At 48.8% G+C, this 13,284-nt stretch overlaps 1 protein-coding gene across 1 annotated transcript; it reads left to right on the top strand.

Moving 5' to 3' along the window:
* Positions 1-1,187: 1,187 nt before the first annotated feature.
* LOC147093038 (ovomucoid-like) lies at positions 1,188-9,295 on the top strand. The gene is made up of 4 exons (XM_085975775.1): positions 1,188-1,242; positions 3,934-3,971; positions 4,148-4,260; positions 9,196-9,295. The coding sequence occupies exons 1-4, from the start codon at positions 1,188-1,190 to the stop codon at positions 9,293-9,295; spliced, it is 306 nt and encodes a 101-aa protein (XP_085831901.1).
* The last annotated feature ends 3,989 nt before the right edge of the window (positions 9,296-13,284 follow it).

Genomic DNA, 13,284 nt, shown 5'->3' with positions numbered 1-13,284 from the left:
GAGCTGTCAGTTGAGTGTCAGATTTTACATACGAACATACAAATTAGGATACTTCCTTTTTATTCTTCCTGTCAAAATGGACAATTTCACATTTTCCCACATTATACTCCATTTGCCAGATCTTTGCCCACTCACTTAACCTATCTATATCCCTTTGTAGCCTCCTTATGTCCTCTTCACAATTTACTTTCCTACCTACCTTTGTGTCATCAGCAAGTTTAGCAACCAAACCTTCGGTCCCTTCACCCGTGTCATTTATATTGGGGCTTGCTTGAAGATATTTAAGAACATAAGAACATAAGCGACAGGAGCAGGAGTAGGCCATTCGGCCCCTCGAGCCTGCTCCGCCATTCAATAAGATCATGGCTGATCATCGACCTCAACTCCACTTTCCCGCTCTCTCCCCATAACCCTCGACTCCCTTACCGTTCAAAAATCTGTCTATCTCCACCTTGAATATATTCACTGACTCGGCCTCCACAGCTCTCTGGGAAAGAGAATTCCAAAGATTCACCACCCTCGGAGAGAAGAAATTCCTCCTCATTTCCGTCTTAAATGGGTGCCCCCATATTCTGAGACTATGCCCCCGAGTTCTAGATTTCCCCACGAGGGGAAACATCCTCTCAGCATCTACCCCATTGAGCTCCCTCAGAATCTTATATGTTTCAATAAGATCATCTCTCATTCTTCTAAACTCCAATGAGTATAGGCCCAACCTGCTCAACCTTTCTTCATACGTCAACCCTCTCGTCCCAGGAATCAGCCTAGTGAACCTTCTCTGAACTGCCTCCAGTGCAGGTATATCCTTCCTTAAATAAGGAGACCACGACTGTACGCAGTTTAGTCCGCTTTTGCTCATTTTTTGAGCTTTTTGAACGCGCAAAGCGTCAGACAGGTGCTGAGCGAAGCTCCAGTCACACTGCCCTCAGCCAAGTAGCTCGGGCTAAATTCTGGGTCCCAGAGGTGAAAGGCCACGTTCTCACTCGGCAGGGCATGGAATTTTGTCCAGCTGCCCATCCAAGTGCGAATGCACGGCAACCCATTCCTGAAGAGGACTCGAAGAGCAGCATTTAGTCATTCATTCACCACAGGATTGCAGGTGTCTCTTGGTGCAGGTGACTCCCAGGGTATCACCGTATAAATACCGCCTGCACCGAACTGTTTAACTCACTCCCAGGAACCTCACCATGAAGATGGATGGGGTGTTTCTCATCGCCGCTATTGTGGTTCTTGTTTGCACTGGTGAGTGAGATTTATACCCGTAACGTGGACATTATCACTTAATAGGTGTAGAATAAGCAACTCGGGAAAGGGAATTCTTTTATATGTAAAATACCATGTGTGCTGTTAAAACTTGGCATTTTTTAAATTACAAATATGCGATGATTTAAGTTATAGAGGCATAGGCCTAGAAATTCATTGTAGCCACTTTTGGGGCGGTAAAGTCGGGCGGCCGCTAAAGTTTGCGCCCGCCGCCAAATCGAGGCCACTTCTCCGATATTCATTAGCTTCGCCCTAAGAGTTTGCTCGAGCGCTAAAACTGGCACTGCATGCCTCTCTTTAGGCGCTAAGCCGGCGGGCCGGGGCGCTTAACCGGAAGTTGGGCGCAGGGCAGGTGCGGCGAGCTGCTGATTGACGGCAGACACTCTGGCTCCGGTGAGCTCTTAAAGGGGGAGGGGGGATTTGTTTTTTTGAAAGGCCGACACTGGTGTATTTGTGGTTTTGGGGAGGGTTTCTCTCCATCAGTTTGTTATGTGCCACCACCACCACCACCACCACCACCACCACCACCACCACCACCACCACCCTTCCTCCTCCGCAGCCAGCCGTACCATTTCTAGTACAGGAGCCCTTTAATTTGTGCTCCCTGCAGCCCGCATCGGCTGTGTACCGTTCCACTTCACAGTCGTTAGGGCCGCCCGGCGCACAATGGGCCGGCGCAAGTGAAGTTCCGGTTCGGGGTGCACAAAGGGCGTTGCACGACGAAATGACGTCATGATCTGCGCGCGCAGCAGGGCGCGCGCTAAGACTTTGCGCCGGCGCTAAATGTGTACTGAAGTTGGGGCGAGGCGCAGATCGCGCTGCGCCCGGGCGCTAAGCGCCTAGCGCTCGAGATCTACTCCTCCTAAGGCGCTAACGGCTGGCGCGCCCAACTGAATTTCTAGACCATAGAGTCATAACGGCACAGAAGGATGCCATTCGGCCCATCGAGTCCGTGCCGGCTCTCTGTAGAACAATCCAGTCAGTCCCATTCCCCCGCTCTATCCCCGGAGCCCTGCAAGTTTATTTCCCTCCAGTGCCTATCCAGTCTCCCCTTGAAAACATTGAGGCCTAGAAATTCATTATAGCCACTTTTGGGGTGGTAAAGTCGGGCGGCCGCTAAAGTTTGCGCCCGGCGCAAAGTCGAGGCCACTTCGCCGATATTCAGTTGCATCGCCCTAAGAGGTTGCTGCTGCGCTAAAACAGGCGATGCACGACTATCATTAGGCGCTAAGCCGGCAGCCTGGGGCGCTAACACCGGAAGTTGGGCGCAGGGCAGGTGCGGCGAGCTGCTGATTGCCGGCAGACACTCTGGCTCCGGTGAGCTCTTAAAGGGGGAGGGTGGATCTGTTTTTTTGACAGGCCGAGACTAGTGTATTTGTGTTTTTGGGGAGGGCTTCTCTCCATCACTTTGTTCCTCCTCCTCCTCCTCCTCCTCCTCCTCCTCCTCCTCCTCCTCCCAAAGAAGGAGTGTTGCAAAACGGCTGCCTTTTCTACTGCAGGAGTGCCCTTTAATTTGCGCTCCCCGCGGCCCGCCTCGGCTGTGTACCGTTCCACTTCACAGTCGTTCAGGCCGCCAGGCGCACAATGGGGCGGCGCGAGTGAAGTTCCGGTTCCGGGCGCACAAAGGGCGTTGCACGACGAAATGACGTCATGATCTGCGCGCGCAGATGAGCGCACGCAATGACTTTGCGCCGGCGCTAAATGTCTACTGAAGTTGGGGCGAGGCGCAGATCGCGCTGCGCCTGGGCGCTAAGCGCCTAGCGCTCGAGATCTACTCCTCCTAAGGCGCTAACGGCTGGCACAGCCAACTGAATTTCTAGGCCTGAGTGTCTCCGCTTCCACCACTTCCGTCGGCAGCGAGTTCCAGGTCCTCACCACTCGCTGCGTAAAAAAGTTTTTCCTCACGTCCCCCCTGTATCTCTTGCCCAAAACATTAAATCTGTGTCCCTGAGTCCTTGTACCATCAACTAGTGGGAACAGCCTTTCCCCGTCCAAGCCTATCCAAACCCGTCATAATCTTGTACACCTCCAGCAAATCACCCCTCAACCGCCTTTGCTCTAATGAAAACAAATCCAGCTTCTCCAACCTGTCCTTGTAGCTCAGATCCCCCATCCCCGGAACCATTCTGGTAAATCTCCTCTGCACCCTCTCAAGGGCCTTCACATCCTTCCTAAAGTGTGGTGACCAGAACTGGACGCAATACTCCAGTTGTGGGCTAATCAGCTCTTTATAAAGGTTCAGCATAACTTCTCTACTTTTGTACTCAATACCTCTATTTATGAAGCCCAAGATCCCGTATCTATTAAACTATTTTCATCTGAAGCATCCTGATGTCAATCGATGGCGAAGCCTCGATACTGCAGGAAGAGTTTTATTCAAATCTTGGCTTCCATGCAGGAACCAAGCACATTCCAAATCCCAACAGCAACACTCGGAATTTTATTGGAGAGAACAGGATGGGGAGTTTCCAAGGAAGCCCTGGGCTAATGGACGATAATCTGAGAGGTTATTGTTTGTTGGAGACAGTTTGAGGATGTGATTCACTGAAACATGTGAGACAGCTTCAGGGAGAATCTCCAGCACTTTCCAAAGTCCTCGTGTTGAAAATAGTCAGTGTGTACAAGTGGTCTCGTATTTCAATTAATGATCTGTCCGCTTTTATATTTCAGACTTGGCCACCACAGCTTGGGGCTCTGCTGGCATTGAGGTGCTCCTGTGTTTAAATCTGTTTATTTTCTGAATTACCCCCTCCCCCACCCACCCCCCCACATACCTACTTAAGTTTAATATTCCCTTGCTTTGGTGAGCTTGTTTCTCGTTTTAAAATAAATGGTGACTGTTCTATTATTCTTCATTCTAATCTAATAATCTTATCTCTCGCAGCCTAAATGCCAGGATTTCCCCTATCACCCAGTCTGTCCCTTGTATGTACAGCCATTGTGTGGTACCAACAGTGTGACTTACACAAACCTCTGTAACCTGTGCCTTTATAACTGGTAAGTCCTCTTACAGTTTGTTCTCTGCGTGAAATATTTTACTGAAGGTTCATAATATGAACAGAGACTAAACGGAGTCAGTAGATCGAGTAACAAGAAAGACAAAGGGCTCACTGGGGGATTCGCATTTTATGCTGAGATACAACTGATCGAGCTCCCCTCTACCCCACCCCCAGCGTTGTAAAATCTACAAGTCGTTTTTCATTGAATTGGACAGGTGAGGCGAATGTTCCCTGTGTCAAGCTGACTGGTTTTAGCCAGGGCAGGCTGGGTCAGGTTTTCCCTAATACAAAGTAGCCTGTTGACGATTACTCTCACAGCTCATACAAGACCAGTTCTGGTCACCACATTACAGGAAGCATGTGATTGCGCTGGAGAGGGTGCAGAAGAGATTTACGAGGATTTACTAGGAATTGAATACAAAAGTAGGGAGGTTATGCTTCAGTTATACAGGGCATTGGTGAGACCACATCTGGAGCACTGTGTACAGTATTGGTCTCCTTATTTAAGGAAGGATGTAAATGCGTTGGAAGCAGTTCAGAGAAGGTTTACGAGAATGGGCGGGTTGTCTTATGAGGGTAGGTTGGACAGGCTAGGCTTGTATCCGCTGGAGTTTAGAAGAGTAAGAGGTGCCTTGATTGAAACATAAAAGATCCTGAGGGGTATGGACAGGGTGGATGTGGAGAGGATGTTTCCTCTTGTGGGAGAATCTAGAACTAGGGGTCACTGTTTAAAAATAAGGGGTCGCCCATTTAAGACAGAGATGAGGAGAAATTTTTTCTCAGAGGGTGGTGAGTCTTTGGAACTCTCTTCCTCAGAGGGCGATGGAAGCAGAGTCTTTGAATATTTTTAAGGCAGAGGTAGATCGATTCTTGGTAAACAAGGGGGTGAAAGGTTATCGGGGGTCGGCGGGAATGTGGAGTAATCGGATCAGCCATGATCTTATTGAATGGCGGAGCAGGCTTGAAGGGCCGAGTGGCCGACTCCTGCTCCTAATTCGTATGTTCGTATGTTCGTGTGATGTTGCCAGGACTGGGGAAGTTTAGCTATGAGGAAAGATTGGACAGGCTGGGGTTGTTTTCTTTGGAACAGAGGATGCTGAGGGGAGATTTAATTGAGGTGTATAAAATTATGAGGGGCCTAGATAGAGTGAATAGGAAGGACCTATTTCCCTTAGGAGCGAGGTCAATAAACAGGGGCAGAGATTTAAAGTAATTGGTGGAAGGATTAGAGGGGATTGGAGGAGAACTTGTTTCACCCAGAGGGTGGTGGGGGTCGGGAACTCACTGCCTGAAAGAGTGGTCGAGGCAGAAACCCTCATCACATTTACAAAGTACTTGGATATGCGCTTGAAGTGCCGTAACCGACAGGGCTACGGACCAAGAGCTGGACAGTGGGATTAGGGTGGAGAGCTCTTTATTGACCGGCACAGACCCGATGGGCCGAATGGCCTCCTTCTGTGCCGTAAATTTCTCTGATTCTATGAAGAACAATGACTTGAGCAATCTCCTGGAGAGACACCATTGCCCACGAAATCACACCACACAGGTCCACACCTTCAGGGGCAAAACCATAGGGAGAAAGGATTTGGAAAAATGAAATGAATAGCCAAAGATTGAATGGGTTTTAGCAACCGGACAAACACACACTTCAAAATGCTAGGAAATTAATTTGGGAAAGTTCAAAATAGAAGTGAATAATAATTAAACCTGATGTAGAATCACAGAGCACAGGAGGAGGCCATTCGGCCCATCGAGCCTGTGCCGGCTCTTTGAACGAGCTCTCCAATTAGTCCCACTCCCCCCTGCTCTTTCCCCACAGCCCTGCACATTTCTCCTTTTCAAGCAATCCTGAAATACATAACGTTACTGTACCGATATTTATAACTATGCTGACAAGCTTGCTGTATTACCGTGTTCTCCTACAAATACCACGCCAAGTACCAATGGGCAGAGCATGGCAGCAACAGCGACTAACCCACCACAGCTTGAGCATCTTCCTGCCCTTTGATGGAGCAATGAAAAGCTTATTTCTTTTAATCCTTCACGGGTTATAGCTTCTTAATGCCTCTCACATGACCAACTACCAGTGAACACCTCTCACCTTCCGTGGTTCCAACCTTCCCATGTCAAATGGAACTCCCACATTTTCTTCTTTGTTTCCCTGGCCGGCAGGACCACTGGTTAAGTTGACACTTGATTTCAGTGGCAGGTTAGAAGGTTCAAACTGGATTCAAACACAGTGAGAATGATGTCTAACAAGACTTCACCAGCCATTATTATCTTCATCTCACCTACCGCAGCAGTTTATCTCCATTAATGCCAACACAGATCCAAAATATTATGCTTGATTTTGAAATATGTTTAACAGGAGAATTTTCAACTGGTTTGAGGGGCAGAAGATAGAAGTAAGCATCCTGACTAGTTAAGGCTGTTTGGAAGGTATAGCAATACACTCATTGGACAGCATATGATAACCTGGTGGAGGTCTTTAAGATTATGAAGGGGTTCGATAGGGTAGACGTAGAGAAGATGTTTCCATTTAGTGGGTGAGACAGAACTAGGGGCCGTCAATATAAGATAGAAACAGAAAAATAGGCGCATGAGTCGGCCCTTCGAGCCTGCTCTGCCATTCAATATAATCATGGCTCTATCTCAATACCATATTCCCGCTCTCTCCCCACACCCCTTGATGCCTTTTGTGTCTAGAAATCTATCTATCTCCTTCTTAAATATATTCAGTGACTTGGCTTCCACAGCCACTAATAAACCCAATCGGGAATTCAAGTTAAACTTCTTTACCCAGAGAATGGTGAGAATGTGGAACTCGCTGCCACAGGGAGTGGTTGAGGTGAATAGCAGAGATGCATTTAAGCAGAGGCTAGATAAACACATGAGGGAGAAAGGAATAGAAGGATCTGCTGATAGGGTGAGATGAAGAGGGCGGGAGGAGGCTCGAGTGGAGCAGAAACACCGGCACGGAGCAGTGGGGCCGAATGGCCTGTTTCTGTGCTGTAGACTTGATGTAACAAAGGGAATATGCCGTGTCCCTCTATAAGCTGAGTCGACTGGTCCTCTGAAGTTGGGAAAGACGGGACCATTTACTTTCAGAGAACATAAGAACATAAGAAATAGGAGCAGGAGTCGGCCATTCGGCCCCTCGAGCCTGCTCCGCCATTTAATATGATCATGGCGGAGGTCACCATAGTAATGGACCCTACCTCTGGGCACTGCCGAGAGACATACAGAGAAACTGCTCAGGCAGCTATTGCCCACATGGAGCCACGGTGGAGGCAAGGAGAGAATAATCGGAGATTCTCTGCGACTCACCTGCGAGGACCCTGGTGTAAACTTGGCTGTGGGAGGTCGATGTGGGACTGGGGGTGGTTTTCTCAATGAGCAATAAAGATTGGGGGGTTGGGGGAAATCAATTAATAAAAAACTGCCCCTGCTCGTGCCTCCACCTATTACTTTAACTTTTAGCTAACCTCATGGCTACAATTATAGTGTCACTGTGTTAAGACAGACACAAAGACTCGCATTCCTCCAGCGCCTTTCACGACCACCGGACATCCCAAAGCGCTTCACAGCCAATGAAGCACATGAAGAATGTTTAAGAACATAAGAAATAGGAGCAGGAGTCGGCCATTCGGCCCCTCGAGCCTGCTCCGCCATTCAATGAGATCATGGCTGATCTTCTGCCTCAACTCCATTCACCGGCCCTATCGCCGTATCCCTTGATGCCCTTACTAGTCAGAAATCTATCGACTTCTGTTTTGAATATACCCAATGACTGAGCCTCCACAGCCCTCTGGGGTAGAGAATTCCAAAGATTCACCACCCTCTGAGTGAAGAAATTTCTTCTCATCTCAGTCCTGAATGGCCGACCCCTTATCCTGAGGCTGTGGCCCCTGGTTCTAGACTCCCCAGCCAAGGGAAACATTCTCCCAGCATCCACCCTATCAAGCCCTGTAATAATTTTCTATGCTTCACTGAGACCCCCTCATTCTTCTGAATTCAAGAGAATACAGGCCTAGTTTACTCAATCTCTTCTCATACGACAGTCCCGCCATCCCAGGAATCAATCTCGTGAACCTTCGTTGCACTCCCTCTATGGCAAGTATATCCTTCCTTAGGTAAGGAGACCAAAATTGTACACAGTACTCCAGGTATGGTCTCACCAAGGCCCTATATAATTGAAGTAAGACTTCTTTACTCCTGTACTCAAATCCTCTTGTAATGAAGGCCAGCGTACCATTTGCCTTCCTAATGGCTTGCTGCACCTGCACATTCACTTTCAGTGACTCATGTACAAGGACACCCAGGTCCCTTTGAGCATCTGCATTCCCCAATCTTTCACCATTTAGGAAATACTCTGCCTTTCTGTTTTTTCTACCAAAGTGGATAACTTCACATTTATCCACATTATATTCCATCCGCCATGTTCTCACCCACTCACTGAGCCTGTCGAGATCCCCTTGAAGCCTCTTCACATCCTCTTCACAACTGACACTGCCACCTAGCTTTGTGTCATCAGCAAATTTGGAAATGTTACATTTAGTCCTCTCATCCAAATGATTGATATAGATTGTGAATAGCTGGGGCCCAAGCACCGATCCTTGCGGTACCCCACTAGTCACAGCCTGCCATCCTGAAAAAGACACGTTTATCCCTACTCTTTGTTTTCTGTCTGTTAACTAATTCACAATCCATGCTAGTATATTACCCCCAATTCCATGTGCCCTAATTTTGTTCACCAACCTCTTGTGTGGGATCTTATCGAAGGCTTTCTGATAATCCAAATACACCACATCTACCGGTTCCCCTTTGTCTACTCCACTAGTTACGTCCTCCAAGGGTAGCAGGCTGCTAACTGTGTCTAAATGGAGCTGTAGATGGGACCAGCAATTGATGAATGTCTTTCATTCTATTTCAGGGGAACAGGTTTTAAGGTTAAAATCCTGCATGAGGGAGCGTGCAACGCTGCAACAGGACCCAACGAGTTAAAAAAAAAGAGAGTTCGGAAAATGAACTGACGCACTTCTTAAAAATCTTCGCCTCATCCGCTGAATGCTAAATAAAATAAAATCTCACCTCAATCAGGTGTTGCTGTTTTCTTTGTCAGCTTGCGAGTCCGGTAAGGCGCACAAGGCAGACCAACAGACATCGTTATCCTGGTTTCGGGCGGGATGTCGGCTGGCGGCATGTTAACGAAGCCCAACTGTTAACATCGGCCCAGCAGCCGCTCGCTAGGCCACTTTCCCCGCCCCTGCGCAGGTCTATCTCCAAGCAACACGTCTGAGGGATAATACACTTTAACAAGGGGTGACACCACCGAGCGAGCGGACAGCGGGGCTGGTTTTCCACCCAAAGTGCGCTGCGGCTCTCCAAGGCCGAGTGGCGCTGAAATGCTGGGCCTTTGACACAGAGCCAGGGAACCAGGGAGGGAAGAGCCCTCCTGGAAACTGGCCTCGGGCCTTCTGGCCGTCATTCACTCAGATTACAAGTTTCCAGCTCCATTGGGGCGGGCCTCAAGGAGAGCAAAAAGAAAAGAAAGACAGACGCCCGTTTACTCCAGCGCCTTTCACGACCACCGGACGTCTCAAAGCGCTTCACAGCCGATGAAGGACTTTTGAAGTGTGGTCACTTTCACTGTTGGAATGTAGGAAACGCGGCAGCCGATTTGCGCACAGCAAGCTCCCACAAACAGCAATGTGATAATGACCAGATAATCTGTTTTTAGTGATGCTGATTGAGGGATAAATATTGGCCCCAGGACACCGGGGAGAACTCCCCTGCTCTTCTTCAAAATAGTAGCCAAGGAATCTTTTATGTCCACATGAGAGAGAAGACAGGGCCGCGGTTTAGCGCCTCATCCGAAAGACGGCACCTCCGACAGTGTGGCACTCCCTCAGTACTGCCCCTCCGACAGTGCGGCGCTCCCTCAGTACCACCCCTTCGACAGGGCGACGCTCCCTCAGTACTGCCCCTCCGACAGTGCGGCGCTCCCTCAGTACCACCCCTTCGACAGGGCGACGCTCCCTCAGTACGGCCCCTCCGACAGTGCGGCGCTCCCTCAGTACCACCCCTTCGACAGGGCGACGCTCCCTCAATACTGCCCCTCCGATAGTGCGGCACTCCCTCAGTACTGCCCCTCCGACAGTGCAGTGCTCCCTCAGTACTGCCCATCCGACAGTGCGGCGCTCCCTCAGTACTGCCCCTCCGACAGTGCAGTGCTCCCTCAGAACTGCCCCCCCGACAGTGCGGCACTCCCTCAGTACTGACCCTCCGACAGTGCAGCACTCCCTCAGTACTGCCCCTCCGACAGTGCAGCGCTCCCTCAGTACTGACCCTCCGACAGTGCAGCACTCCCTCAGTACTGCCCCTCCGACAGTGCAGTGCTCCCTCAGTACTGCCCCTCTGATAGTGCAGCACTCCCTCAGTACTGCCCCTCCGACAGTGCAGTGCTCCCTCAGTACTGCCTCTCTGACAGTGCAGCGCTCCCTCAGTACTGCCCCTCCAACAATGCGGCACTCCCTCAGTATTGACCCTCCGACAATGCGGCGCTCCCTCAGTACTGACCCTCCGACAGTGCAGCACTCCCTCAGTACTGCCCCTCCAACAGAGTGGCGCTCCCTCAGTACTGCCCCTCCAACAATGCGGCGCTCCCTCAGTACTGACCCTCCGACAATGCGGCGTTCCCTCAATCCATGCTAGTATATTACCCCCAATCCCATGAGTTCTACTTTTGTGTAATAACCTCTTGTGTGGCACCTTATCAAATGCCTTCTGAAAATCCAAATACACCACATCCACTGGTTCTCCCTTATCTATTCTGCTAGTTACAACCTCAAAACAATCTAACGGATTTGTCAAACACAATTTCCCTTTCATAAATCTGTGTTGACTCTGCCCAATCATATTACGTATGATTTTTCTAAGTGCCCTGATACCCCGTCTCTAATAATAGATTCTAACATTTTCCCGACAACTGATGTCAGGCTAACTGGTCTGTGGTTCCCTGTTTTCTCTCTCCCTCCTTTCTTGAATAGTGGAGTTACATTTGCCACCTTCCAATCCATGGGAACCGTTCTAGAATCTAGGGAATTCTGGAAGATAAACACCAATGCATCCGCTATCTCTATAGCCACCACTTTCAAAACCTGAGGATGTAGGCCATCAGGTCCAGGGTATTTGCTGGGTTTTAGTCCCATTCATTTCTCCAGTACTATTTCTTTACTAATACCAATTACTTTAAGCTCTTTGTTCTCGCTGGACCCTTGGTTCCCCATTATTTACAGAACATGTTTTGTGTCTTCTCCCATGAAGGCAGACACAAAGGGCTGGATTTTACCTTTCGGTGTGGGTTAGGGGCGGGACAGCTTCCTTCCGGGTTCTGATCCCGCCCCCAACGACGTCCGACGCACAGACGCTATTTTGCGTCAATTGGCCTTGTTTAGCCCTGCCCAGTGGGCTTGCTGGCCAATTAGGAGAAAGACAGTGTCAGATGACATCGCTTGATGATGCGTCATCTGCCAGTTTTCTTAAAGGGGCCACGCTCAATTTAATTTGACAGGTGATTTTTCAGTGTTTGACAGCATTGATGTGTTGCAAACACTGACAATCACTGCACAAAGGTGATCCCTTGCACCCAGGCTCTCCAGTGACTCCCTCCTTAGGCTAGAACAGATGGCAGGCAGCTGCAGGTGAGGTTACAGAAGTGATCGGTCACTGGTGAGAGAGGTTCTCCCAATGAGGTGGGATGGCAAAAACATTTCAAAACTTGTTACTTCCAGAAAAGTCTAAATAGATTTTAAATGATTTTCCCAACATTTTCTTACCTCTGAAACTCACCAGTGCACCATTGGATCCTTCACACCACTTCTGCAGCTGTCATCAATGCAGAAACATAGAAACATAGAAGATAGGAGCAGGAGTAGGCCATTTGACCCCTCGCGCCTGCTTCGCCATTTAATGCGATCATGGCTGATCATCCAAATTCAGTACCCTGTCCCTGCTTTCTCCCCATATCCCTTGATTCCTTTAGACTTAAGAAATATATCTAACTCCTTCTTGAATATATTTAATAATTTGGCCTCAACTGCCTTCTGTTGTAGAGAATTCCACAGGTTCACCACTCTCTGGGTGAAGAAATTCCTCCTCATCTCTGTCCTAAATGGCTTACCCCTTATCCTTAGACTGTGACCCCTGGTTCTGGGCTCCTCCGCCATCGGGAACATCCTTCCTGCATCTAGTCTGTCTAGTCCTGTTAGAATTTTATAAGTTTCAATGAGATCCCCTCTCATTCTTCTAAACTCCAGCGAGTACAAGCCCAATCGACCCAATCTCTCCTCATACGTCATTCCTGCCATCCCAGGAAACATTGCAGTATGTAGAAACAGGGGGGGTTTTGTGGGGTTATTGTCTCTGGCCAGTCAGAAGTATCTGAGCTGCTCCAGAGCCCCGTGCAGTTTTGAATCACTCCCCTTTTCTGGTTCTGACCGCCGGACTTATTTCAGTAGCGATGTAGACAAAACGAGACTCGTGGTTGGGTGCAAAGAAGACCAGTATTTATTGAAAATAAGAATACATTGAAAATAATGAAGATACAGCACTCTTTTACTTAATACAGCACACCTTTGCTTAATACAGCACACCTTTGCTTAATACAGCACACCTTTGCTTAATACAGCACACTTTTGCTTAATACAGCACACTGTTGCTTAATACAGCACTTTTACTTAACAGGGGAGGAGAAACAGACACATCGAGGGAAAATTGACTAAAATTACAATTTAACAAAATCCCCCTTTAATTCCCACCCCTAATATCTGTCTAGGTTGCCTTGTAAAGGGCCAGAAAGTTTTATGCTCACCAGTAAACGCCTGCTCCATGCCCCTGCGGTCCTGCCTTGGATTCTTCACTGCCTCGAAGTAGAGATACCCCAGTAATTCAAAAGTAACTGCTGGTATTCCACTTCTTTGGGCGGGCTGTTGAGCTGTTCTTCTGGTAAGCAGGGCACTGG

This window comes from Somniosus microcephalus, unplaced genomic scaffold (assembly GCF_052327205.1).
Source record: "Somniosus microcephalus isolate GS21.2 unplaced genomic scaffold, FLI_Smic_1.0 unresolved_chr2, whole genome shotgun sequence".
Lineage (NCBI taxonomy): Eukaryota > Metazoa > Chordata > Chondrichthyes > Squaliformes > Somniosidae > Somniosus > Somniosus microcephalus.
Note: the sequence above shows the minus strand (reverse complement) of the source record. Positions and strands in the feature narration are given on the sequence as shown.

Excerpts from the sequence above, each read along its gene's own strand:
- LOC147093038 (XM_085975775.1), top strand. The coding sequence starts at position 1,188 with ATGAAGATGGATGGGGTGTTTCTCATCGCCGCTATTGTGGTTCTTGTT. Across the intron at positions 1,243-3,933 it reads TGTGGTTCTTGTTTGCACTG|ACTTGGCCACCACAGCTTGG; the intron begins GTGAGTGAGATT and ends TTTATATTTCAG. Across the intron at positions 3,972-4,147 it reads GGGGCTCTGCTGGCATTGAG|CCTAAATGCCAGGATTTCCC; the intron begins GTGCTCCTGTGT and ends TATCTCTCGCAG.